General features: G+C 39.9%; 1 protein-coding gene across 2 annotated transcripts in view; it reads left to right on the forward strand.

The window, feature by feature from the left end:
- The window catches only part of CHRDL2 (chordin like 2), an 83,731-nt gene extending 58,026 nt beyond the window's left edge, over positions 1–25,705 (forward strand). The window contains exons 6-11 of one of the 2 annotated variants that reach the window (XM_051987114.1): positions 2,979–3,034; positions 7,547–7,715; positions 9,568–9,762; positions 15,851–16,021; positions 23,142–23,234; positions 25,551–25,705. In XM_051987114.1, the coding sequence (XP_051843074.1) occupies positions 2,979–3,034; positions 7,547–7,715; positions 9,568–9,762; positions 15,851–16,021; positions 23,142–23,234; positions 25,551–25,630 (764 nt within the window). In that variant the 3' untranslated portion in view covers positions 25,631–25,705. The remainder of the gene's footprint in view (positions 1–2,978; positions 3,035–7,546; positions 7,716–9,567; positions 9,763–15,850; positions 16,022–23,141; positions 23,235–25,550) is intronic. The other variant, XM_051987115.1, reaches the window with a different exon arrangement.
- Positions 25,706–26,075: the final 370 nt, after the last annotated feature.

The raw sequence follows: 26,075 nt of genomic DNA on the forward strand, positions 1-26,075 counted from the left end.
TTTAAGTGTTTGCTCTGCTGAATCGAATGCTCCGATTCAATCAACCAAGCTATAGGTACAGTGGAATCTTGCATTCTTTTCATCTTTCAATTTATTGTAACTGTAAAAATTTGTTCCATTAGAGAATATAGTTTACAAAAGCTGACTGTTCCCATTTCAAACCCTTATGAAATATGCTCTTGATATTTAAATAAGTTATTTTCATAAAAATCTATTAGAAATCAAAAAGCAGATATCTGGCTCATTTGTTTATGATTTCCCATTTCATTTTTGTAATATTAATGTCTAAAAATTTCTCAAGCCTTTAATATCTTTGGTTCTTTTTCATATATGTTGAGAATCAGTTATTTAAAACTATTAAAATTATGTTGCAGGATCATGCTTAAAAGCTCTCAGAACAATTCTGCCTGATTAGCTTTCTTACCATACTTCATTTAATTTTTTTCCTCTGCTTGTTCTTATCATTTTATGCTATTTAAAAGCTTCTACCATTCTCCTCTATAAATGTTTACAATGAGCTTATTTCTAAATCAATGTTGCCTGTAGCTACCATGTCTCTCTGATAGGAATTAAGTTCAAGTATTGGTTGATAGAGGAAGTTTTGAAACCATATTGGTCTCATTATGACTAATGATCTATGTAGCTTAAATTTCTTTAGGAAATAGTAAGAATTGGTATTGGATTTTGTTCTTTTATCCATTTCCTATTTTAAGGCATCAACACTTTTTAAAAATAGGACATATAGAAATTGCCTCAATTTTTATTTCTCTAGTTTGATACTAAATTTGACATTTGCTCTAAGTTAAATTGCTGATTTGAAAAATAAGTCCAACATTTGTAACCAATTTTTTAAAATTGTTAAACGATAATTTTATTTTTTGTGATATTTGGTATTCACTGTCTAGGATCTCTTTTTCTCAAGAAAGACATTTGTAGTACAAAAAGTATGAAGCTTCTGTGTAGTTTACAAGCTTCTAAATCATCATATTCCTAAACTATATTTTTCAACTCATTTTTCTTGCAATATTCCCCTATGCCCATCTTTTTATTGAAGTTATTCTATATGACACTTTGGTTGGTACAATTAGAAGAAGATTAACAAGTTCTTCATAGATTTTTTTCTAATTCCTCATCTTTTAAAACAGATGTTGGCATATGTGAGCTGAGCTAAAATTATTTTCATACTCATTTTTGCAAACCTATCATGAGCACTGCAATGCAAGTCAATCAGATGGCCCATAAAATGATGGTTCTTGTTGCCTTTGAATGCATGATAAAATGGGTTCCACCAACTTCTATTATTTTCCAGCTCAAGAGAAATTACATGTCTTTTCTAAATCTTAAGTTGGTAAGTTATGCACCCATATGGCCTCATTAAATGACTCCTGTTTATTCGTCCTCATTGGAATCATTTGTCTTTGCACCCTCTGTTCCTTAGAATTTCCCATCTTTCTTGGAACTCTGTAGCATTTTAGGTCATGGAATTCTGCTCCTATGCCCTCAGTATAATTTGGAATGTATTCTCCCCCAATCTAGGTTTATCAGATCAGATTGTCTCTACCATAGACTCTAAGCTACGGTGGTCCCTTGCTAGGAATCTCTTTTTCAGCAATTGGTTCTCTTCATCATTTCTTCCTCTTCTGGAAGACTCCACTTAATTATGACTTTTCACTTCTTTCAAATCATCAGTTTGCCCACAGCCCATCTACAGGCTTTTTTTTGAGAGGCAAGGGGAGGAGACAGATGAATCACAGGAGATTTAGCTACATTTTTAAACTTGGTTCTGAAGTGCTAAAAGAAGAAAGTTTTAATTTTGGAAAACATTCATGGGACTTTAAATTTCTCTAGCCCAACAGAGCAGGTAGGGAACTAGAGAGGATTATAGATGAAATCTGGATGATCCAGTATGAAGAGGTGGCAGATGAAGGGACAAGACATGTCCAAAAAATATTGGCAAGACTGCAGGAAAACAACTACACTAATGGACTATTGATGGAGCTGTGCATGGGTCTAGCCATTGTGGAAAAAAATTGAGAATTGTGCTAAAAAGTCATTAAATTTTTGTGACATAATTTGACCTAGTGATATTGCTGTTAGGTCTGTATCTCAAAGAGATCAAGGAAAGAGTACAAAAACATACTTAAGGAGCTCTTTTTTGGGGTAGCAAAAAACTGAAAGCTAAAGTTAGGCCCATCAGTTGGAGGTTGACTGAATAAATTATGTTTATATTATTATAATAATGTGCCATTAATAGATTATGTAAACTATTATAGAATAAAGTGAGTAGAAGCAAAAAAAATTATATAACATCAACATGGTGAAGGCAAACATTTTTTGAAAGACTTCAGAATTCTGATCGGTGCAAAGACCCATCTTAATTCCAGAGTAGTGTTGTCACACTTAAATAGAAACAGATCTTGGAGGGCAGTATATTGACTTAGAAAACCACAAATTGACATTATCTGTGTTGTATTGCATTTTTATTTATTTTGTTAAACATTTCCCAATTACATTTTAATCTAATTGGGGCAGCTCTTGGGGAGTTTTGCTGATGGGCACAAGTTTTGACACCTCTGTTCCAGGGGACTAATAAAGAAGTTTGCTACCCACATCCTGACAGAAGAGTGATGGACTCAGGGTGCAGATTGAGATATACATTTTCATGTGGTCAGTGTGGGAATTTATTTTGCTTGACTAGGTATATTTCTTACAAAGATTTTGTTTTTCTTTTTTTTCTTCAATGGGAGGATGGAAAGGAGAGAGAAAGAATGCTTAAATTTTGTTATTTTTTAAATTTTGTTTTCAGTTTCTTTCCCTTCCTTCATCTCCTCCTTCACCCATTGAAAAGGTGACATTTTCAGTTTTTTAAAAGAAAAAAAAGTTTAAAACTCCCCAAGATTTGCACCCAAAGGTAAACCAGAAACAATTCAGTTTATATGCACAACACCAATGAGTCTGTTTCCACCTTGGATTTTCAGATGGGTCATATGAGAAATCAGCTGAGGAGGAAACCCTGCAGTTATACCGAGGAGTGGTGAGTGATTGATCTTTCTTATGCTCATCCCCAGTGTGGCTTTGGTCTGGTACAATGTGACTTCGCACCCTGTTTTAGAACCTGCTACTCTTCCTAATTCCCTCTTCTCTATCACCTGCCTCCCAAACACTAAGATGCTGATTCTACCTCTTCCCTTTTCCTCATCTTTCCTGTCCAACCACAGTCACAAAGTTCTGTCCATTTAGTTTCAAGTCAGTTCAACTCAAACAAGCATTGATCAAGCAGAGCTAGCCCCATTGTTAGGAAAACTGAATTCAAGTCAAGCCCTGGACACTTTCTGGTTGTGTGATCCTGGACAAGTCATTTAACTTTTCAGTTTCCCAGACGACTGTCAGACCTATATTGGTGAAGGCAGTTTCCTCACTGGAAGTGCCTTACACCAGTGAAAGTGCAGATCTGAACAAAAAAAGTAAGTTACCAGGCGTGGGTTTGACTCTGAGGAGACTAAGATGAAAGCTCTATGGTCTCTGCTGTAAAAAGAGATTGGAGTTAAATGGGGTGGAACAGCACACACATGATAAAGACAATACAGGGGAACAGGGCAAAGAACACTGAGCCTGGAGTCAGGAAGATCTGAGTTCAAATTCTGTCTCAGATACTTAATACTTATTAGTTATTAGCCACTTAATCTTTATTGCCTTGTCAAAAAAAAAAAAAAAAAAGGACAATTGGCCAGGTATGTTGAATAATGTTGATAATCCCTGCTGTGGGGAGACTGAGATTGTGGGTTGCTTGAACTCAGGTTGCAAAAGGGCTGAAATTGTTTGGGTATCTACACTAAATCTGCCCCGCTATTGGGAACTTGCTGGATTCAGAGGGCTAAAAAAGCAGAGGTGATTTAAGCTTCTGTGCTAATGAGAATTGGGATTGCAGGCACATGTCCATTCAAGGGAGCTAAGATGATTTAGGTTCACCCCATCAAAAGAAAAAGCTAAAAAGAGGAGTTTATATATCTTATATTCCATAGTATCAGAGATCTAGAGTTAGAAAGAACCCCAGAGGCCATCTACTCCAACCTCCTCATTTTGTGGATAAAGAAATTGAGATCCAGGTAGGTGAAATGATTTGTTTGAGAGTCCTTTTGGGGTTTTCTTGGCAAAGATACTTGAATACTTTGCCATTTCCTTCTCCATTTCATTTTATAGCTAAAGAAACTGAGGCAGACAGGATTAAGTGACTTGCTCAGGGTTGCACAACTAGTGGCTGATGCTGGATTTGAACTCAGGAAGATGAGCCTTTCTGATTCCAAGCTCAGTGATCTCTCCACTGCCCTACTTAGCTGGTTGCTTAAGATTACAAAGAAAGTGAGACAGGATTCAAAAACCAATTTTTTACTTCTCCTGGCTTTGCCAACTCTATCCAACAAATCTGTTTTTTTTCACTATGAGGTATTTTCACATACTTGAAAGACAGCTATCATATCCCCTTTTATCTTCTCTTCACCAGAATAAACATGCTCACTTACTTCAGTGAAGCCTTGGAATATCATGGACTCGTTTTCATCCTAGTTGCTTTCCTTCGAATGATCTCTGGATGACCAAAGTCCTTCTTAAATGATGGCTCCCATAACTGAATACAGTAGTGCAAATGTGGACTGGCCAGGACAGCAAAAAGAGGGACAGGCTATATCTTTCTTCATGAAGCCCAGGATTCTGTTCCTTTTTTTTTGTTGTTGTTAACCAACTTATACTGCTGACTCATATTAAACTCCTAAAACTGCCGAGATCTTTTTCAGACATATTCAGGGATGTGCTGGTAAATGTTTAACAAATGTCTTTCCAAAAAGCACAATATACTTCTCAACTTAATCAGTAGTATTATGTCTTCCTTTACTTTCTTATGCCTAGACAATCAGCAAAACAATAAATAAAGCTTTGATTTGTAGTATTTTATTCTAATTTCTGAAATATAAAGGTTCACACTAAAACTTTAACTATCAGCTCACATGAGCCAGTTTGAGCCGGACGGTCCTGCAGACTCCCCTCTGGCCAGAGTAAGGGCACTGAATGGGCACCTTTCATCATCTTCCCCTCGTCCTCCCCTTCCAAAGGCCAGTCCCTTAGTCATTTCTCTTCCTTTGCCTTCCTTCACTTGCAGTCAGTCACAGGGTGTCTGTGAAGCTCAGAGATTGCAAAAGTTAGGAATATGAGCTTGTCTGGCCCCAGAACACGCTCTTCCCCTTCCCTTTTTTCTCCACTGAAAGCTTTCCCTTATACGATATGAACTTTGCTCCCAACTAGACAGCCAGTAGTAAAATTGTCTCCGACACAGTATCTTGAGCTCTCCAAACCTGGATCCACAAACTACACTTTCTGCCTGACATAGAGAGTAGACGTCTAGGACAGTCTAGTACAGGTCACATAGGAAAAGGTGCTGAAGAGACAATAACTTGGTGAGTCAGTCAAACAATAAACATTTATTTAGCACCTACTATGTGCCAGACACATTTATGATTTGTCTGGGGAGCAGAAGTAATTTGATCCATCTCCTTTGAAATGGGCGAGCCTGTTCTTAAGTGAACTTAAATCTATAGACTATTAAGCAGCAAGATGGTACAGTGGATAAAGTGCCAGGTCTGGAGTCAGGAAGACTCATCTTCTTGAGTTCAAATCTGACTTCAGACACTTACTAGTGATGTGACCCTGGCCAAGTCTTTTAATCCTGTTTGCCTCAGTTTTCCCATCTGTAAAATGGCTGGAGAAGGAAATGGCAAACCATACTAGTATTTTTGCCAAGAGAACCCCAAATGGGGTCACAATGAATTGGCCATAATTGAAATAACTGAACAACAGCAGTAAAGAATTTCACTCTTCCAGGCCCTTGCTAGCTCCAGGTCCTAGATCAAATATGGCACCTCTGAAGTAAGTAATCCTTGGCTGACTCCCATGAGATGAGGATGGTACAGTGGAAAGAATGCCAAATTAGGAGCCAGATCACTTCAGTCTGAGTCCTAGCTCTGAAACCTTCTAGCTGGGTAACAAGAGGCAAGTCACCTCTTTGATCTTAGATAGCTCATCTGTAAAATGTTCCCTCTGCCTCATCAAGTCATGGTAAAGATTGAATGAGATAATGAAATTTAATTAACATTTATTAAATCCTTATGTGCTCAGCACGAGACACATAAAGATGAAAAAGCTCACAGAGCTTACAATCTAATAGATAATTATTTTAAAGGTACAGAAAATAAATATACCATAAGGAATAAAACCACACAGACTTCTAAGAGAGTTTTGAGGAGAATGATCTCTAAGAGAGGGATTAGGGGCGTGGGGATCAAGAAGGGAAGATTAAGTACAAGAGGAATCAGAATCATAGACTACCAGAATGGAAAACAGCTTGTCAGAGCCGGGAGGGCCCTTAGAACACAGGATGTCAAAGCCGGGAGGGCCCTTAGAACACAGGATGTCAGAGCTGGGAGGTCCTTTAGAACACAGGATGTCAGAGCCGGGAGGGCCCTTAGAACACGGGATGTCAGAGCTGGGAGGTCCTTTAGAACACAGGATGTCAAAGCTGGGAGGGCCCTTAGAACACAGGATGTCAGAGCTGGGAGGTCCTTTAGAACACAGGATGTCAAAGCCGGGAGGGCCCTTAGAACACGGGATGTCAGAGCCGGGAGGGACCTTAGAACAAGGCTATCAGAGCCGGGAGGGCCCTTAGAACACGGGATGTCAGAGCCGGGAAGGCCCTTAGAACACAGGCTGTCAGAGCCGGGAGGGCCCTTAGAACACAGGATGTCAGAGCCGGGAGGGCCCTTAGAACACAGAATGTCGGAGCTGGGAGGGCCCTTAGAACACAGGATGTCAGAGCCGGGAAGGCCCTTAGAACCCAGGCTATCAGAGCCGGGAGGGCCCTTACAACACAGGATGTTGGAACCGGGAGGGCCCTTAGAACACAGGATGTCAGAGCCGGGAGGGACCTTAGAACACAGGATGTCAGAGCCGGGAGGGACCTTAGAACAAGGCTATCAGAACTGGGAGGGGCCTTAGAACACAGGGTGTCAGAACTGGGAGGGGCCTTAGAACACAGGGTGTCAGAGCCTGGAGGGACCTTAGAACACAGGATGTCAGAGCCGGGAAGGCCCTTAGAACACAGGGTGTCAGAACTGGGAGGGACCTTAGAACACAGGATGTCAGAGCCGGGAGGGCCCTTAGAGCATAATTTGTGGGTAGTATGGGTGAGAGGTAGGAAGCAATACTTGAGCTGAAGGAAACCTTGTAGTTGTTGAACAGAGACTATGCACAAAGGGAGTCATAGTAAATGAAGAACTTCACAGTGTTCTAGGAATGCAGTGCTCTTACCTGGTTACCCCAGACAGGCCAATTCTCCGTGGCCCCTCATCTGTCTGCTGCCCCAGGAACCTGTGGCAGAGGAGCTCTCTAGCTGTCCTCGGATCCTTGTGGGGCTCTCACCTCAGCTGCCTTTCTTGGGTTCCCATCTGGCCCCAGGCTCTTGAATCAGGCTGAGCCTTTGTTGTTGTGTGCTTGTTTGCAGAGGCATTCCCAGGACCCGTGTGTTAGCCAGGGTGGGAGCCGGCGGGCACCAGGAACCACAGCGCCCACAGGCCTCAGCTCTTCCCTGGGCTTCATCCCCAGACACTTTGGGCAGAAGGGCAGCGGAAGCACCACCATCAAGATAGTCCTCAAAGAGAAACATAAGAAAGGTAAGCCCTGAGATGGCTCTGGGAGTAAGTGCACAGACTGTTGAAGGGAAGGGACCTTAGGATCTAGAATGTCAGAGCTAGATGGGAGTATGTTAGAGCCAAGAAGAACCTTAGAACATAGTATCTCAGAGTTGGACCTTAGACCATAGAATGCTGGTGCTCGGGAAGAATCTTAGAATACACAGTATTAGAGCTGGAAGAGGCCTTAGAGCACAAACACAATGTCAGAGCTGGGAGGAACCTTAGAACATAAAATGTTCTATGGATCTTAGAGCTTAAAATCTCAGTGCTAAAAGGGGCCCTAGGACACAATGTCAGAGCTGGAAGAAACCTAAAAATCATCCAGTTCAACCAACTCATTTGACAGCTGTAGAAACTGAGGCTCAGAGGAAAAGAGAGAATGTGCTAAAGTTAATACAGCTAGTTTGTATTTATATGGCACTTTAAGTTTGATTATCACACTCTGCCCCCCACCCCTTAGTGAATCTAAAGTTCTATCCACTTAAGATTCTGAGATTCTGTGATTCTAATATTCTGCAGGTCTGAGATTCTGATAGTCAATGATTATAATAGCGCCATTCTGATAGATTGTTAATCTAAGGCTCTCTGATTCTCAGTTTCTGGCATTCTATGATGCTGTAATTCAAAGGTCCCAAGAGCCTCTCAGTCTGACACTCTCTGATTCCAATGATTGGTGATGGACCAGGGAGCTAAAGTGTAGCAGGATAGGTAAAGAAAGTAGGAATGCTTCTTAGACTATTCTTTTCCAAACAACACTGCAGTCTAAGATAGAGGAGGGGTTTGGAAACTAAGAATGTTTCTCAAGAGCATCTGGAAAATCATCCAAGACAAAGCAGGGGAAACCCCAAGGAAATCGAGTGATAAACTAAAAGGAGACCAGACTCAGAATCAGACTTTCAGAGCTGAGAGACACTCAGAGGTTATACCTTCCCTCCCAGTGCTAGAGTGCATTCCACAAGCTTCCATTATAGAGCTTCCTCTAGTCTTTGCTTGTTTCACCAGTGACCAGGCGTTCTGGAGTTCTGAGGTACAGGAAGGTTAAAGTCAGTGGAGTTTCCACACTAAGTCTGGAATCAACATAGGGACTTCCTGGTTGGGGAGGGCTACCAGGCTGCCTAGAGTGGGGAAATCTGGCCCACAATGGAAATGGAACAGGAGAGAAGTGCTCCATCAATAAATCAGTAGTGGCCTTGGGACCATGGGCTGCTGCACTTTTAGTTTGGTGAGATTGGGGGACTAAGGAAGGAAGGGAGGTGGGAAGGAAGGAAGAAAGAAAGAAAGAGAGAGAAAAGAGAGAAAGAAAAGAAAAAGAAAACAGAGGAAAAAAAGGAAGGAAGAAAGAAGGAAGGAAATAAGAGAAAAAAAGGAAAGGAAGAAAGGAAAGAAGGAAGTTAGGAAAGAAACAGACAAAAAGAAAGAAAGGGAGGGAAGGAAAGAAGGAAGGAAGAAGGAAAGAAAAAAGAAAGGAACTGAGCAGTCTGTCACAGAAGAGTGATAGAGTGGAAGAGGATAGACTATCCAGATCTAGAAGCAGGGTTGTTAATCTGGAGTCCCTGAATTTATATTTTAAAACTTTTATTTTGTTACATATATTTCAATATAATGAATTTCTTTGTAATCCTGTGTTTTATCTTATGCATTTAAAAAAATGATTCCGAGAAGCCTTCGATAAATTTTAATAGACTGGTGGGGGGGAACATGACCCAAAAAGAAATTAGGAACCCCTGACTTGAAGGTGGATCTCCCCCTTCATACTGGGGACTCCCCAGTTCCTCCTCCACCCCCCACTCTGGAGAGCCCGGCTCTGACTTCAGGCCTGTCTCCCCTCCAGCCTGCATGTACAATGGGAAGACATATTCCCATGGGGAGGTGTGGCACCCGGCCTTCCGTTCCTTCGGGCCCCTGCCCTGCATCCTTTGTACCTGTCAAGATGGCCGCCAAGACTGCCAGCGGGTAACCTGCCCCAGGGAGTATGGCTGCCTCTACCCAGAGAAGGTGGAAGGGAAATGCTGTAAGATCTGCCCAGGTGAGGAGGCGGGAGGGAGGTGGGAGTACCAGCTGAGGCTCCCGGAGTCTCAGAGCTGTAACAGCCACAGACCCCAGAAGAGTCCTGGACTGAACTGGAGTTAGGAGAGAGCACCTCAAAATGTGCCTCTGGCACTTGGCTTTGTGACTGTGGGCACATGGGTCCCCTCTCTGAGCCGCAGTTCCCTCCTTAGCCACCTCACTGAGCTGTTGTTTTTTGTTTTGTTTTGGGGGACAAGGAGGGTTAAGTGCCTTCCAAGGTCACTGACTGAGGCTACATTTGAACTTGGGTGTGCCTGACTCCAGGACCAGTGCTCTATCCATTGTACCACCCAGCTGCCTCTCACAGGGATCAAAGGAAATAACAATTTTTTTGCAAACTTTGCCATGCAATTAAAATAACATAGACTCCTAGGACCATTGACTCAGAATCTTAGAATCATAGAACCTCTAAATCTTGGAATTCGAGTCGATAATCACTCATTAAGCACCTACTATGGGCCAAGCACTGTGATAAGGTCTGGGGATGCAAAGAAAGGCAGACAGCCAGCCCCCTGTCTTCAAAGGGCATGCATAAATACATAAATAAATATGTTTGTGTATGTGGGGTGGGGGGGGGGAGATGACAGAATCTTTGAATCAAGGAGCCTTATCATGAAGTCATAAAAGAATAGAACTCTAGGATCTTAGAGCTGGAAGGAGCATTTAAAGTTATCTAAAAGAGAGAAATAGGACCCAATGGCTAATTAGTGACATCACACAGAGCAAACCTCGGGTCTCCTTCCAGGGTTCTTATTCTGATACCCCTCACTGCTTGGTTCTGGACAAGAGGGGGGTTGGGCATATTCCATTTCCACCAAGGATGGGGCAAAGGAGTGTGGATTGGGAACTTCAGAAGACCAGATATGAGAAAGAACTGCCCAGTAGGATGTGGTCCCAGGGGCAGGAGAGAGCATGAGAAGAAAGGATCCCAAAATGAGAAATATGGCCCTCACTGACCTAAAACCAAGCATAAAGGTGAGGGTGAGAAGGCACTTTATAAAGTTCACCACTGGGACTGGTAGGTGGGACAGTGGATGGCCCTAGAATCAGGAAAACCTGAGTTTAAATCCAGCCTCTTGTCTTCAAAAATAAACAAACAAAAAAGTAAACATCATCTCTATTGTGTAGAAAGAAAACCTGAAAACTAGAGAAGGAAATTGACCCCATGCACCTGGAGAGACAACCAGGGACAGTGCAAGGACAAGAACTACTTTCTTTTTTCTTTTGGGCCAGCTACTTTTTCTATACCATTCCTCAGCCCTGTACTTAGAGGACATAGAGTTTTGACTCAATTTCTTAGCAGTCATAGCTGTCCATAAAAAGTGAGCTCCTCTCCTTGGAATTGTTTAAATGGATGATCACTCGTTGGAGATTTCCCATTTTTCACTTGGAGCAAAATCTGTATCTGAATTTTCAATTCTCCCAGAATCATAGAATTTCTGAAATAGATAGGGCTTCCATGATCATCTCATCTAATCCTTAGCCAGAACCAACTCTCCATTGCAACATAAGTGGTCATTTCATTCAGTCACTGTCCAAAGACCTCCAGTTAAAAGGAACCCATTGCACTCCATTTCATTTTTGAATACTTTTCATTGTTTGGACGCTTTTCCTGATTTCAAACCCGATTTTGTCTTTTAACTCCCATATATTGTCCCTGGTTCGCCCTTCTGAGCCCCAAAAGAACCAATGTCATCCGTGTGACATCCTGGAAGCCAGCTGTCATGTCAAAAGCTCCTCTTTTCTTCCACCTGACACCTGACATGGACTCAGAGTCATTCATAATCATTGTTTCCCTTACTGGGACACTCTCCAGCTTATCAATATTCTTGGTAAACTATGTCACACAGAACTGACTAGATGCAGAATACAGAGGGACGATCAGCTCCTTATTCCTAAAGACTAGCCTTCTCTTATCCAAGCCCATTATTATTTTTTTGGTTGCCACATCACACAGTTGACTCATTTTGAGACTGCAGCCCATAACCCTTCCAGATCTTTTTCTGAGCAAACTGAGGTCTGCCCATATCTCCCCACATCTTTATGCCATATAAGACTTGATTCAGCCCAATTTTCTAACCTTTCAAAATCTTTTTGGATCCTGATTCTTGTCATGCAGGGCGTTAGCTCACATCCCAGTTTTGTGTCATTTGCACATTCTATTAGCATGCTATCTATTCCTTTATCTAAGTCCAGCTTAGTCTCTGGGGCACTATACTAAAGACTTCCTATTAATTTGTTATAAACAGCTACTTTTTGAGGCTGACTCTTGATCCCATTACAAATCCATCTAATCTGTATTGTCATTTAGCTCACATATTTCGTTTATTTTTTTCCTCCAATAAATCAACAAGGATTTATTAAGTGCCTACAATGTGTTAAGCACTTTTCCAGAAGAACAGCACAAAATAATGGAGTTGGATCCACTGGCCTCAAAAGTTTCTTCCAGCTCTAAAATTTATGCTCTTATGGTTATCTATCCATGGCTTCCATCTTCTGCATATATTCTTTTAAAAGCTAAGTTGGTTGGTGTATTATCTTTTTTTTCTTTTAATAGTAATTTATTTTTCCAAATGCATGGAAAGATAGTATTTTCACCTTTGCAAAATTTTGTGTTCCAAATTTTTTTCCCTCTCCTCTTCTTTTCTTCCTCCCCAAGATAGTAAGCAATCTGATATAGGTTAAGCATGTGCAATTCTTTTAAACATATTTCCATATTCTTTATGCTGCACAAAAAATAAAGATCAAAAGGGGAAAATGAGAAAGGAAAAAAAACAAGCAAACAAACAACAAATGCGAAAATACTATGCTTTGATCCACATTCAGTCTCCATTGGTCTCTCTCTAGACGTGGATGGCATTTTTCATCCCAAATCTATTGGAACCATCTTGAATCATGTCATTGTTGAAAGGAGCCAAGTCTACTACGTTGATCCACAACTGTTGTTGCCTTGTACAATGTTCTCTTGGTTCTGTTCACTTCACTAAACATCAGGTCATGCAAATCTTTTCAGGTTTTTCTGAAATAAATCTGCTCATCATTTCTTATAGAACAATAATATTCCATAACATTCGTATACCATAATTTATTCAGCCACTCTCCAAATGATGGGCATCCATTCAGTTTCCAGTTTCTGGCCATTACAAAAAGGGCTGCCACAAACATTTTTGCACACAGGGTCCCTTTCCCTTCTCTAAAATCTCTTTGGGATCAAAGGATATGCACACTTTTATAGGCCTTTGGGCTTAGTTCCAAATTGCTCTCCAGAATGGTTGGATCAATTCACAATTCCATCTGATGATGTATTCTCTATGAATTCACTTTGGTTTCTTCTGACAACTTCCATTTTTCATTTCCTTTTGTGTTATCAGAATTTCTCCCATCCTCAGCTAACTTCCCCTTTGGAGAAAATCTATAGTATTCCAGTCATTCTTCATCAAAATCCTTTGAAATCTATTCTCCCCAAATCCAAGGTGCTTATCAGATCACATATGGCTTTATTTTCTTCCTCCATCACAAACTCTAAGAAGAGGTGGTCACTTCTCCCCATCAAGGTTCCTATCATCTTCACCTTAGCAACCAGTTCCTGTTGAAAGAATCAGATCCAGAATAAAATTCCATTTTGTCAGTTGCCTCAGCTTATGAAAGATAAATTATTGGGGCAGCTAGGTAGTGCAATGGATAGAGCACCAGCCCTGAAATCAGGAGAACCTGAGTTCAAATCTGATCTCAGAAACTTAACACTTCCTAGCTGTGTGACCCTGGGCAAGTCACTTAACCCCAGTTGCCTCAGAAAGAAAGAGAGAAAGAAAGAAAAGAAGAAAGAGAGAAAGAAAGATAAAATTATCACTAAGACAGACCATGAAGTTATTAGTTGCTCTGCTCTTACCAAGAACTCCAGAAGATAGCTGGATAATTAAAGTCCCTAGCACTACATGTTATATATTGATGTCAGATAAGACTACTAATGGGAGAAATCATTCACTATGAATAAATTGTCTGGCATATTCTAGTCTGACTGATGCTTCTGCTTTCTATTTGATATCTGCTTGGACAAATGGATTTGCTCATTATTCACTATTTGTGATAGTCTTTGGGTAACTAGCATTTTGTGGGACTTGTTTCCCAAATTTCTCATCCATTTTACCCTTTCTGTCCAGGTGGTCTACAGCATACTCCATTATTAGAATCGTTTTTGTTTCTTCCTATTTTGGTCATCATCTAAATGTTCTCCACTATGTTCTCTAATGATTTATTTCCTCACATGATTCTGCCCCTTTAATATCTCATTTCACATCTGCCCTGTTTATTCTGAATAAGATAAACTTATCCAGAGACTCATTCCAGTTGCATGTTTCATCCCACCAAGTTTCAGTGGTACCTGTTTGTCTTCTTGTCTTAGAATATCTGGTTCCTCTTTCTTTTTGTCTACATTTTGTACATTATGGATTTTACCATTGGTTCTTTTCTCAGATTTTTGTCTACTTATACACTTCTGGATGTCTCAGCTGCTAGTCTTCTTTCTCTGAAGGATGTGTTATGGGGAGAATTTTAGTTCAGGGCAGGGTGATTGAGGCTTCTTAACAAGTCCATGAATTTGTTTTTAAAGATATTTTTAATTACTCTATTTAAAAAATATTTTTAAAAACTATTTTAGTAGAATTGATTTCCTTGGTAATCCTTTAAAGAGGAGAGATTTTTCCAAATTTGTGCCCCCCAAGATAGAACATATGTGGTTCTAGATTTTCTCTGAGAAGAAAAGGAAAATAGATTTTGGAAGGAAAACATGGGACAAACTAGAGCCTCAACACCTTTCCAGCTTGTTTGCCTGGAGACTTTTCTTGGAATACAAAGGAAAAAGAATCTTTTTTCTCTACAAAGGCTTTAGTTCCTCATGCAAGCTTACAATGTCAAGTCATAATTCTCTCTACCAATAAGGAGACTTTTATGTAAATACTTCATGTTTGGACCTGACTTACAAAATAGCTGGAGACTACTGTCCCTTCTAAAGAAAAACTAAATTTCTTCAGTTTCTTTCAACTATTCCTGACATGGTATAAATCCAGTGTTTCCCTAGTTTCCCTTACCTTGGATGTTTCCAACTTCTCAATGTCCTTCCTCAAATCTGATTGCTTCACACAATACTCGAGGTATGGTTTGACCAGGGCTGAGTAGAGTGAGTCATTAGCAAATGCTTATGCCTCTCAACATAGCCCTTGATCACATTGGCTTGTCTCTCCACCATATTTTACACTTAGCATGTAGTCCACTAAAACCCCCAGATCCTTTTCAAACAAACTGTGTAAGTCTGCCCAACTTGTATTTGTGAAATCAATTTTTTGAATCCAAGTCTGAGTTTACATTATTTCTATTTAATTTCATTATTAGATGCATTCCAATACTCTAGCCCAGAAATGTCAAACATATAGCCTATAGGCTCCATGAGACTGTGTGGTTCAAACTAGATAAAAATTGGAAAATATTTAATGAAATACAATAAAGCATATATGATGATAATTGGTACCTTTCTAAGTCAATATGCAATACAACAATTGCTTTCTATTTGAGTTCATCACCACTTCCCTAATCTGTCAACATCTTTTTGGCTCTTTTTGTCCTTAGACTATTTCAACTTGGTTAGAATCTGCTAGAAGTTGCACTCCATTGACATTGCCTTGGAGATCCCAGAGTCCCCTCCATGTCATAGGGGGAGGCATTGGGAGGGCCTCAGTGCAAGTATAATTATTTCTCTTTATGTGTTGGATATTATTTCTCATAAATAATCATAAATGATAATTTATCATTATCATTACTTAAAATATCATCATTTGCATCTTAGGTATTTTTGCCCAAAGTTTAAGGAAAATTATAATATGGAAGGCAATTTTAAATCAAAGAGAGTGCCTGCACAGTCCCAGGAAGTATATCTGGGCTTTGGAGTACTCACATTCCAAGGAAGTCACCTTCTTCCATCATGGCTAGAGCCAAACATGAAAGTGGAGCATGTAGGAGAACAGGAGCACTAATTAACTTTTTGTCTCTTCCAGAGGACAGGACCAACCCCAGTGATGAGGTCAGTACTACCAAATGTCCAGCCGGGCCCAGTCAGGTACTTGTCCATACCCTTGTCTCTCCAAGTCCTGAAAGCCTGCGACGAATTGCTCTGGAGCAGGAAGCTTCTGACTATGTGGAGATTTACATATGGAAGCTGGTAAAAGGTGAGCCACCATTCTCAGCCCTGCTTTCTTAAAATAAATAGATCCTTAGAATCAAAGATTCATGGGACCATGGAACTACAGAATTTTGGAATCATAGACTTAAAGAATATGAAGAGACAGTGTTCTCTGCCCCTGGACTCCATGACATCATGTTGTCTGGGTGTTTGGAATATTTATCTGTAATGATGATTATTATCTGAATAACATCAGGGAGTTTGCCTTGTGAACTTCACTTTGTAATAATTCCTCCAACACAAGTTATATCTCCCTTATCAAGGATGCTACATAAAGGATTGCTATTCAGTTATTGTTTAGAATAAACCTCCAAGGTCCCTTCCAACTCTTGGAGCCTTTGATTTTGTGACTTTACATTTATTTTACATATATTTTATCACTAATTAAGCCTAGATAGTTCTAGACCATCAAAATCCTTTGGAGTTTCAATAGGGCTTTGTGTCATCTGCAAAAAGGAGAAGCATAACAATTATGCCATTTGTCTCATTGATAAAAATGGCAAGTATTGGATTCCTGGGTTTTCCTCTATAGATCTTTCTTCAAGCTGACATTGAGCTATTACTTTATTGCTTTTGGAGTCCATTCATTCAACTAATTCTGAATCCACACAGTTGTACAACCAGTTAGTCCACATTTCTCTACTTTGTCCACAAGAAAAGAAGGGACTTTGATTCTTCAATGAAATCCTATAGCATTCTCTTGACCTACTGTTCTGGATACCCTCTCAAAAACAGAAATGAAGTTAGTCTGCCATGACCGGCCATAACAATGTTGTGTTGGCTCTTTTGTTATTACTGCTTCCCTTTCTAAATGCTTACAAATGATCTCTTTAAAAATATATTCTAGAATTTCTCAAGAAATTTAGTGAAGTTAAATTCATAAGCTTGTGTTTGCAGGTCCCAGTGTTTTTTGTTTTTACTGAGGCAATTGGTGTTACATGACTTGCTCAGAATCACACAGCTAGTATTAAGATTCTGAGACTGAATTTGAACTCAGGTCCTCCTAACCACTATGCCATCTAGCTGCTTCCTCTTTTTTTTTTAATTCAAGGCATTTGACTATCTTCAATCTTATGGCGTCTTTCCCATTCTCTCTCTCTCTCTCTCTCTCTCTCTCTCTCTCTCTCTCTCTCTCTCTTTCTCTCTCCCCAGTAAATTCATTTTATTATTCATTCATTTTTATTCATATTATTATTATTTTATATCTCTCCCTCAATTAAGAGAAAACAAAAAGACAAATGTGCATAGTCCAACAAAGCAAATTTTCCCCAGCCAAGTTCAAAAATGTATATCACCTCATTTTGAATTTTAAATCCATATTCTCTCTGATAATCATCTCTCCCATCTTCTGAGGTCTTTCAAAGATTATTAGCAATTACTTAGCAATTGCACCTGCCAATTTCTTTAAGTTTCTTGGGTTATAATTTGAATGGAACAAATTAATTGAATTCATTGTGGGCACCTAAGTGTTCTCTTACCACCTCTCTTCTTGCCTCATGGAACAGGAATATAAAGTGAGACACAGATTTTGCTCTCAAAGATTTTAACAAATCATTTACCCAGTTAATGAGTTATTAGGAAGATAAGACTACAAGGCTCTAAAGGGAAAATCCATGTAAATATAAATGCCCAGAGACAAATGATAGGAACAGAAAGTAGATACTATTTGGAACTTAAAGGAGGGAGAAGGTGCTTCCAGTTGAAGTAGTCAAAGAAGTCAAAGAAAGTACCTTCATAGAGGTAGAGCAGGTTTGAGTTGGGCTTTGAAGGACATGAAGGATTGATATAGATTTTCTTTCTCAGCTTGAGCTCAGAAGGCAGACCCAGGGACATATAGGCTTGAGGATGCTGATGTAGGAACTTCAGAGAGGTGGGTTTCAATTTAATCTAAAGCAGATTCCCAACTATTAGAGATTCACAAAAGTGGAATAAGCTCTCTAGGAGTGTTGAGTTCCCCTAGAGAGATGTAGGTTAGAGCAAAGGCTGTAAAACCAACCAACTAATCAATCCACAAGCATTTACATGTTCTAGGGCATTGAGCTAAGCTCTGGGAAGACAAAAAAAAAACTAACTCTTGCCCTCTGCATTCTGCCTTGTAATGTCCTTACAACAGTATATTCCATTCTAACTAAGGAGAAAAGATGATATAAGATACATATGGAATAGATCAAAGGTAATCCCAGAAGGGAAGTCTCTGGCTACTGAGAACAGGAAAGACCTCTTTCAAAAGGGTGGGATTTGAGTTGAGTATTAAAGGTAGTCTGGGCAGCTGAGAGGGGAAGGCAAGGAGTGAGACCATTTCAGACATGCAGGACAATTAGTACAAAGTCCCAGAGATCAGAGAAAAGGTCATGGGTGAGGGAATAGTACATAGACTGATATAGCTGGATTGTGGAGAAGACTGGAAAGGTATGATAGGATCAGGCTATGAAGAACTTTAAGTGCCCAAAGATTTTATATTTAATCCTGGAGTTTATTGAGTAAAGGATTATATGGTCAGACTTGCTTTAGAGAAAGTCACTTTGACATGGATGGAGGTCTAGCTGAAAAACCTGAGGAGAGATCAGACAGTGTCATGGAAGCTCAGGGACTGGAGGACATCCAAGAGAAAAGAACATGTGGAAGAGGGGAGTCCTATTCAGGTACACATTGGACTAGATGCCTAATGAGGTATGTCCAAATTCTGAGATTATGTAGTTGTGAAGAAGCAAAAAGGAGGGGGGAAGAAATTCTAGGAGGGAAAGAAGATGTGAAGAAATGTAAGAATGATTCTGGTTTGTTCAGGACACTTTGAAACTGGCCGAAAGGTTTGCATGAGCAAGTTGTAGGAAATACTGATAAAAACGAGAGTCTGAAGAGGATCTGAAAGACTTTGAATGTCAGGCTAAGGAGTTCATACTGCATGCTATAGAAAATATGAATCAGGTAAAAATTCAAAACTTGTCTTAAAGGATGGGTTAAGGAACCTGGAAAAAAGAAATCTTGGGAGAAATGGGAGCATAATACATGTCTTCAAATATCTCAAGGGTTATCATAAGTTAGAAGGATTTGGGAGCCCCTGAAAGCACAAAGATCATGGTTGTGGAGCAGTAGTTTTAGGAGACAATTTGGGAAGGCAGAAAGTAGAGGGTAGAAAGGAGGGAATTCTAAAGATGGACTTTATATTTGGTATGACTGAAGTATAGATCCTTTTTCCTTCTGTGTGGCCTTAAACTGCCCAGACTACCTTCAATATTCAACTCAAATCCCACCTTTTTGAAAGAGGTCTTTCTGGTTCTCAGTAGCCAGAGACTTCTCTTCTGGGGTTAGCTTTGATCTATTCTGTATGTATCATCTTTTCTCTTAGTTAGCATGGAACGTAATGCTGTAAAATCAGTTGTAGATAAAAGGAAGAACTTTTTAACCACCAGCTGTCCCACAACTGAATGGGCTAACTGGACTCTGATGATTCTGGAGGAGACAGAGAGGCTGACCACTTTGTGTAGCTCTGTTTCACTTCAAGCTGATTCACTTGCAAGTCAGGATATCATCCTGCCATGTCATCAGTCTTCTTTGGAAAAAAAAAAGATGAACAGCATATGTTACAGAGTAATTCTTGTTCAAATGAATGTGTATAAATTCACTTTTAAAAATAGAGTGGGTTACCACAAGGAGTGAGTTCACAATCTCTGGAAGTATTCAAATATATACTAGATGATTCCTCTGTCCAGAAGAGCATAGTGTAGAATCCTTCTCTATAAGAGAAATATACTTTTCGAGAGTGTATGGAGCTATGATTCTATGAGGGATAGACACACAGTCTAAGCCAGGGAGTCTTAAACTTTTTCCACTCGCAACCCCTTTCTGCCTGAGAAATTTTTACTCAGCCCCAGTATACAGACACAAAAATAGGTATGCAATCAAATATTTACAATCAATTATAAAGAAATTTATTTTAAAACAATTTTGATATACATACAATTTTATCATTTATTAAGGATAAAAGCAAATTTATGTGCTGATGAGATGGATATGATTGTTAATTTTTATATAAAGAATTAAATCTTGGTGGAATATTTGATACCAAATTTTTCACCACCCCCAATTCAGTTATGACCTCCATATAAGATACCTCATAAGAGTTATAGAGAAGATGTATAGGATAATACAACCCAGAGTTTAAGAAACTTTGGTCTAAGCCACAGACACCCTGTAACTAAAAAAAGGGGTAAAACACCCACAAAAAAGGAGGCAGAGAGAAGCTAATGAAGTAAAGCCTTTAAGATTTACACAGTTATCTACTTTGATACTAACCATGACTCTGTTAGATAGTAGAAATACTATTATTCCCAATTTAAGAGATGAGAAAACTAAGGCTTGGATAGCTAATGTAACTAGCCCAGTGTCTCACAGCTAAAAAGTGGCAGAGACTAGACTATCCCCTGCTGAAGCCCAGAGCTCTCTCCTCCATCCTTTCTAAAGGTTCCCTTCCCCCACATTCATTCCCTTGTAATTTCCATGAATCTAGGCCCAAGGTTGTGAATATCCCTTAATCTGACTGAAGTCCTTCCTACCTCTTCACTAGCTCCTGCTCTTAGCCCAGATTCCAAGATAAGAACCACATGCCTGTAAATTGCTTGCAGGATGCAGAATACTAAGCAAAGAGAGTTTCAAAATCAGAGTCTCAAGAACTGATCCCAGAGGATGATGCTGACTATAAAAAGGAAGGAAGAAGTTGAGTAAAAAGGAAGGAAAAATGAATGGGTGATAATACAAAATATTTTGTACTCATATGAAGAGGAAATGAGAACAAAGGAATGGGTGATAAGTACAAAGAAAGGGAAGATGATAGGGGAAGAGATGGGAGGATATGGAGCTAATTCATATTAAGCAGTTACTGGGAGCTTCTTCTTGTATTAGATATCCAGTAGTCACTTCCTCTAATTTTTTCATCTGTAAACTGGGGGAAATAATTATTGCCTTCATTTTTTCATCAGGCCAAATGTAAATCTCAAAAGAGCTGCAGGAAAAGGCAAAATAGATTATGTTATATAGACACATAGATTATTTCTAGATGATGTAAAATGCCTCATAGGAGATGTATAAAAGTTGTGGGTCCTTCTTGATCTGGCACCTTCAGTCTGTTCTCCTAAGTGCTAGGGATGGGAGAGGAGTGAGGAGATACCCCAAGTTTCATCCATTTATCCAACAACCATTGACTACTAAAGGTCTGCTGTGTGTTCAGTAATTTAAAAAATCAGGAATGAAATTGACTTGCAGGCTGTGTCTCAAACAAGGCAGTTGACCATTTCACTTGCCTTAGCTGGAATATTTTGTCTAGTTTTCAATATTATAGGGATAGACATTGAGAGATAGAACTCTAGCCAGAAGAGAGTAATCAGGATGCTGAAAGGCCCACCATAATGATATACAAGGCTCCATTGAAGACAACAGAGACGGTAAGCCTTGAGAAGAGTTCATTTGAGTTCAAATATCACCCTTGCCACTTACAGTCATGTGCCCCTCTCTGATTCTCAGTTTTCTGATTTGTAACTTGAGGGACCTGTCTTAATTGGTCTCCCGACTTGTCTCTCTCATCTTCCACATAATGTCCAGAGTGATTTTTCTAAAGTACACATCATTCCCCATCCCAGCCAACTCTAATGATTTTCTTGGAATCAAATATAAACTCTTCTGTTTGGCAGTTAAAGCCCTACAAATAAGCCGATTGGAGCTTTTTGTTGTTGTTCAGTCATTTTTTAGTCATGTCCGATTCTTCCTGACCTCATTTGGGGTTTTTTTGGCAGAGATACTGGAGTGGTTTGTCATTTTCTTCATCAGCTAATTTTACAGACGAGGAAACTGAGGCAAACAGGGTGAAGTGACTTGCCCAGGGTCCCACAGCTAGTAAGTGTCTGAGGCTGGATTTGAACTCAAGTCCTCATGACTCCAAATCTGGCCACTTAGCTACCCAATATGAGCTTATTCCAATTTAACTTGAAGCATCTTTAGTTTTATTGACAATGAATGAATACCAATGGAACATATGAGTGATTTCTTTCAGTCTATCATAACTGGCCCACCTTCTTTTTCAGTCCCACATTCTCTCTGATGGCATCCTTTATGTTCAGTGTTATAGTGGAGTCCATTTCATAGTGGACAGCAAGTGGCTGACAAGTTTTCAATACATTTTTGTCTATTTTAAATGGATTTGGCTTTAATAACAAATATTTAAATGTGAATGTTATTTTGTTATGACTTTTTGTTCTGATGGTACTAAGACAATGATGGGAAGTAAGTCTGGAACAGTTACAACATTGTTAGAAAATCATCACAGTGCTATTTAAATCATCACTTAATTATTCAGTATTTGAGAAAAACACATTAATCATCTTAAAATGTTTCTGGCTAATATTTGCTCTCTTCATCTCTTCTGGAGAGATGGCTGCTGAGTATTTACTAATATACTATGTTTTGTGCTTCTCTTCTGCAATATTTTGCCAACTTCTCACATACATTGTGCTTCTCTTCATTGCCCTTTGGATGAATAGTCATTTTAATTTTTCAGATTGTGGTATTCTATGATTTTTAGTCATATACTGCATGGAAATACTATTGATAAAAATGATGGACTTTTGTTTTAGGGAGGAACTTGTGGTCAGCTTGAGTTTGGCTTAATCCACATAGGACAAACTAAGTAGATGAAAAATGCTTATAATCCTGTGAAAAAAGATGAGCAATATATAGAGCTGGTACCTGAGTACAAATATCTTGGACAAAGGGCAGAAGGACAATGAATTGGGCCTGGAATTGAAGAGGCTAGATTGCCTTTGGATAATTAATTGTGTAACACTTTTAAATTCCCTATGCTTCTTGAAACTCTAATGCATTCGTCATTCAATAAATATTAATCATTTTATGTGATTACTCCTTCATGAGAGCAGAAATCACATCTTATTTAAACTGTGCTCTGCACCAGGGAGGTACTTAATAGTCTTTGCTGAATGAATGGGCTGGGGTCTGGAACCCAGAGATGGGACAGATGCATGTATTTAATCCTTGCTGGTGGGTGGAATGGCTTGGGGAGTTTCCCCAAGGAATAACTGCTCATGCATCTCTGTCCCCAGGAATTTTTCATCTGATTCAGATTAAGAAAGTTCGGAAGCAAGAATTCAAAGAAGAGGCACAGAACTTCCGGCTCATCACTCGGACGAATGAAGGTGGGCCAAGTGCCGCTCCTGGCCCCTTCCCAGTCTGAAGGGGGGACTTTCAAGTAGCCCCCAAAGACAGGATTTCTGCTCTCTAGGAATCCTGGGCTGGGGCAAGGGGTGGGGGGAGACTGGTCCCTGACATTAGCGAGGTCTGAGAAGGTCACTAACTTAGAGAACTCCCAGCTTTTGAAGGGAGGTATAGCCCCTGCATTCAGGGGACCACAGGTCCTAGCCCCATGGGCTAGGGGAAACATTGTAATCTTCATTTTCCAGTCCTAATATATCAGCACATTTTTCAGTTTTTCAGTAGTATCCCACTCTTCAAGACCCCATTTGGGTTTTTCTTTGCAAAAGTACTAAAGTGGTTTGCCATTCCTTCTCCAGCTCATGTTACAGATGAGAAAACTGAGGTAAACAGGTTAAGTGACATGGGCAGGGTCACATAGCTAGTGAGTGTCTGAAGTTGACTGAACTCAGGAAGATGGGTTTTCCTGACTTTGGGCCCCATGTTCTATATATGGCATCATTTAGCTGCCCCAGCACCAATTCATGCAAACTGAATTTAGAGAAACAAATGAAAAGATCTCCGGCAGGTGGGATAAATCAAAGGAGCCTTCTTGGAGGAGGTTGAACTCTGGAATCCTCTTGGCCAAGGAAGGGAGTAGGGCTGTCCAGGTGGTGGGAAGTGTGGCTGAGAGAATAAGCAGGGCTGAGGGGGGAGCCCAGGCCTTCTCCTTGGAGGAGCCCCAGGCTGCTGGGGAGAGACTGGGGGGTGGGCCATTCACTGGTCCTGACGTCAGTTCCCAGCACAGAGATCCAGCAGAAGGCCCCAGCCAGGGATTTCTCAATGAAAGAGTGGGCAGTCCACATTTTTCTGTGACAGGAAGGTTTTAACTCTGAGGTATGGCCAAGGGCACAAAGGAGGCATGGATGGTAGAGAAAAAAGCAATCTATTTTTAAATCAAAAGAACAGGTTAGAACCAAACTTGGATACTCCTTGTATGACTTCAAGTAACTCACTTACTTTCTTTAGGTCTGTTTCCCTTCTGTAAAATAAGAGAATTAGACTAGATCTCTGAGGTCTTTGCCAACAGCAAATCCTATAAAATTTCAAAATAATCTAAAATGAGTACAGCCTGATGGGAAATGAAGAAATACCTAATAATAGCTAGCATTTATTTGGCACTTTAATGTTTGTAAAGCACTTTACAAATTTTATCTCACTGGATTCTCATAACAACCCTGGAAAGTAGGGATTATTTTTATATCCATTTTACAGATGAAGAAATTAAGGCAAAAAGGATCACACAGCTAGTAAGTATCTGAGTCTAGATTTGAATTCAGGTTTTCCTGATTCCAGACCTAGCACTCCATCCACTGTACCACTCACCTGCCCTGGAACAGAAAAGTGGAATTGATGAAGCAGAAGAGTCATGTCAAGGAGTGGGGAAAGGAAATAGAGCATAAATCATGATAATAATTCCCATTTAAATAGCCCTATAAGGTTTACAAACACTCACCACACAACAACGCTGTGAGGGCAGGGGCACATTTAACAAATGGGGAAACTGAGATTCAGAGTAGTGAAACTGGTTTGCCTGATATTATATAGCTAGTGTGTGAGGTAGGAAGGTAGAGAAGAGAGAAGATCAGTCTTAGAATCAGAAAGGCCTGGATTCAAATCCTGCCTGTCACAAGTAAAGAGGAAGTATCAAGAGAACCAATATATATTCCCTCCTCACATCCGTCCTATGAGGAAGTCAAGGGATGTAAAAATGACGAGTTCCACTTTACGCAGGAGGAAACAAAGACCCAAACAAATAGAGGGACTTGCTCAAAGTCACCCATATAGTAAATAACCCAATCTGGCTTTGAAATCAGGTATGCTGACATTTAAATCCTATTTTCTTTTTATAATGTCATTCTGTTTCAGGGAGAAATGACTTTTCTGAGGCCAATTAGAGAAGCTCCTAAAGTTCCAACACAGATCTAAAAACAAATCTATTCCTTTGCTCACTGGCCTGGAATCCAAATAGTAATTCAGTCTCATTTATGCCTTGGAGTATGGGGGTTGGACACTTAACCATCTGGACAATATCCGACTCTAGGAATGTTAAGGTGCTCCAGACTCCCAGATTCTACCCCACCTTCCCACCAACCCTCCTCTCTTTTCCATTCTCTCCTACTAGACAACGAGCTTCTTGAAGGTCATTCCTTATATGAGCGGAATCTTTCCTCCAGGGTCAAGTGCAGGGTTTTGTCTGCAATAAATAGTTAACCAATCAATGTCAATTAAATTAAATTTATTCAATTCCTTTCTTCTAGGTCATTGGAACGTCTTCCGAGCCCAGGCTGCAGAGCTGAAGGTGACAGCCAGCCCAGACAAAGAGACCAAGACCTTATAATAGAGCCTTAGATATTTGCATATATGAAGTCTATATAATTATTATATATTAATAAAGAAGTTGCATTATCATGGATACTGGCCTTGAGAAGAGTTGGTATTTGTTCAAAAGCCCTAATGTGGTCTTTCCTACTTCAGGATAGTCCCCAAACATCCCTTCTTCATATCCAGATAATGGAAGGGAGCAGCCCTTTTAATGCAGTGTGAGAGAATTGTAGATTATCAGAGCTGGAAGGGGTTCTAAAACATGGAGGATGGTATGTCAGAGTTGAGAAGATCCTTAGAACATAGAATGTCAGAGTTGGGAGAGGTCTTAGAATATGGCATATAGGATGCTAGAACTAAAGAGATCTTAGAATATGGCATATGGAATATTAGAACTACAAAAGTTGTTAGAAAATGGAATATAGAACATTAGAACTGGAAAGATCTTAGAACATGAAATA

This window comes from Antechinus flavipes, chromosome 3 (assembly GCF_016432865.1).
Source record: "Antechinus flavipes isolate AdamAnt ecotype Samford, QLD, Australia chromosome 3, AdamAnt_v2, whole genome shotgun sequence".
Classification (NCBI taxonomy): domain Eukaryota; kingdom Metazoa; phylum Chordata; class Mammalia; order Dasyuromorphia; family Dasyuridae; genus Antechinus; species Antechinus flavipes.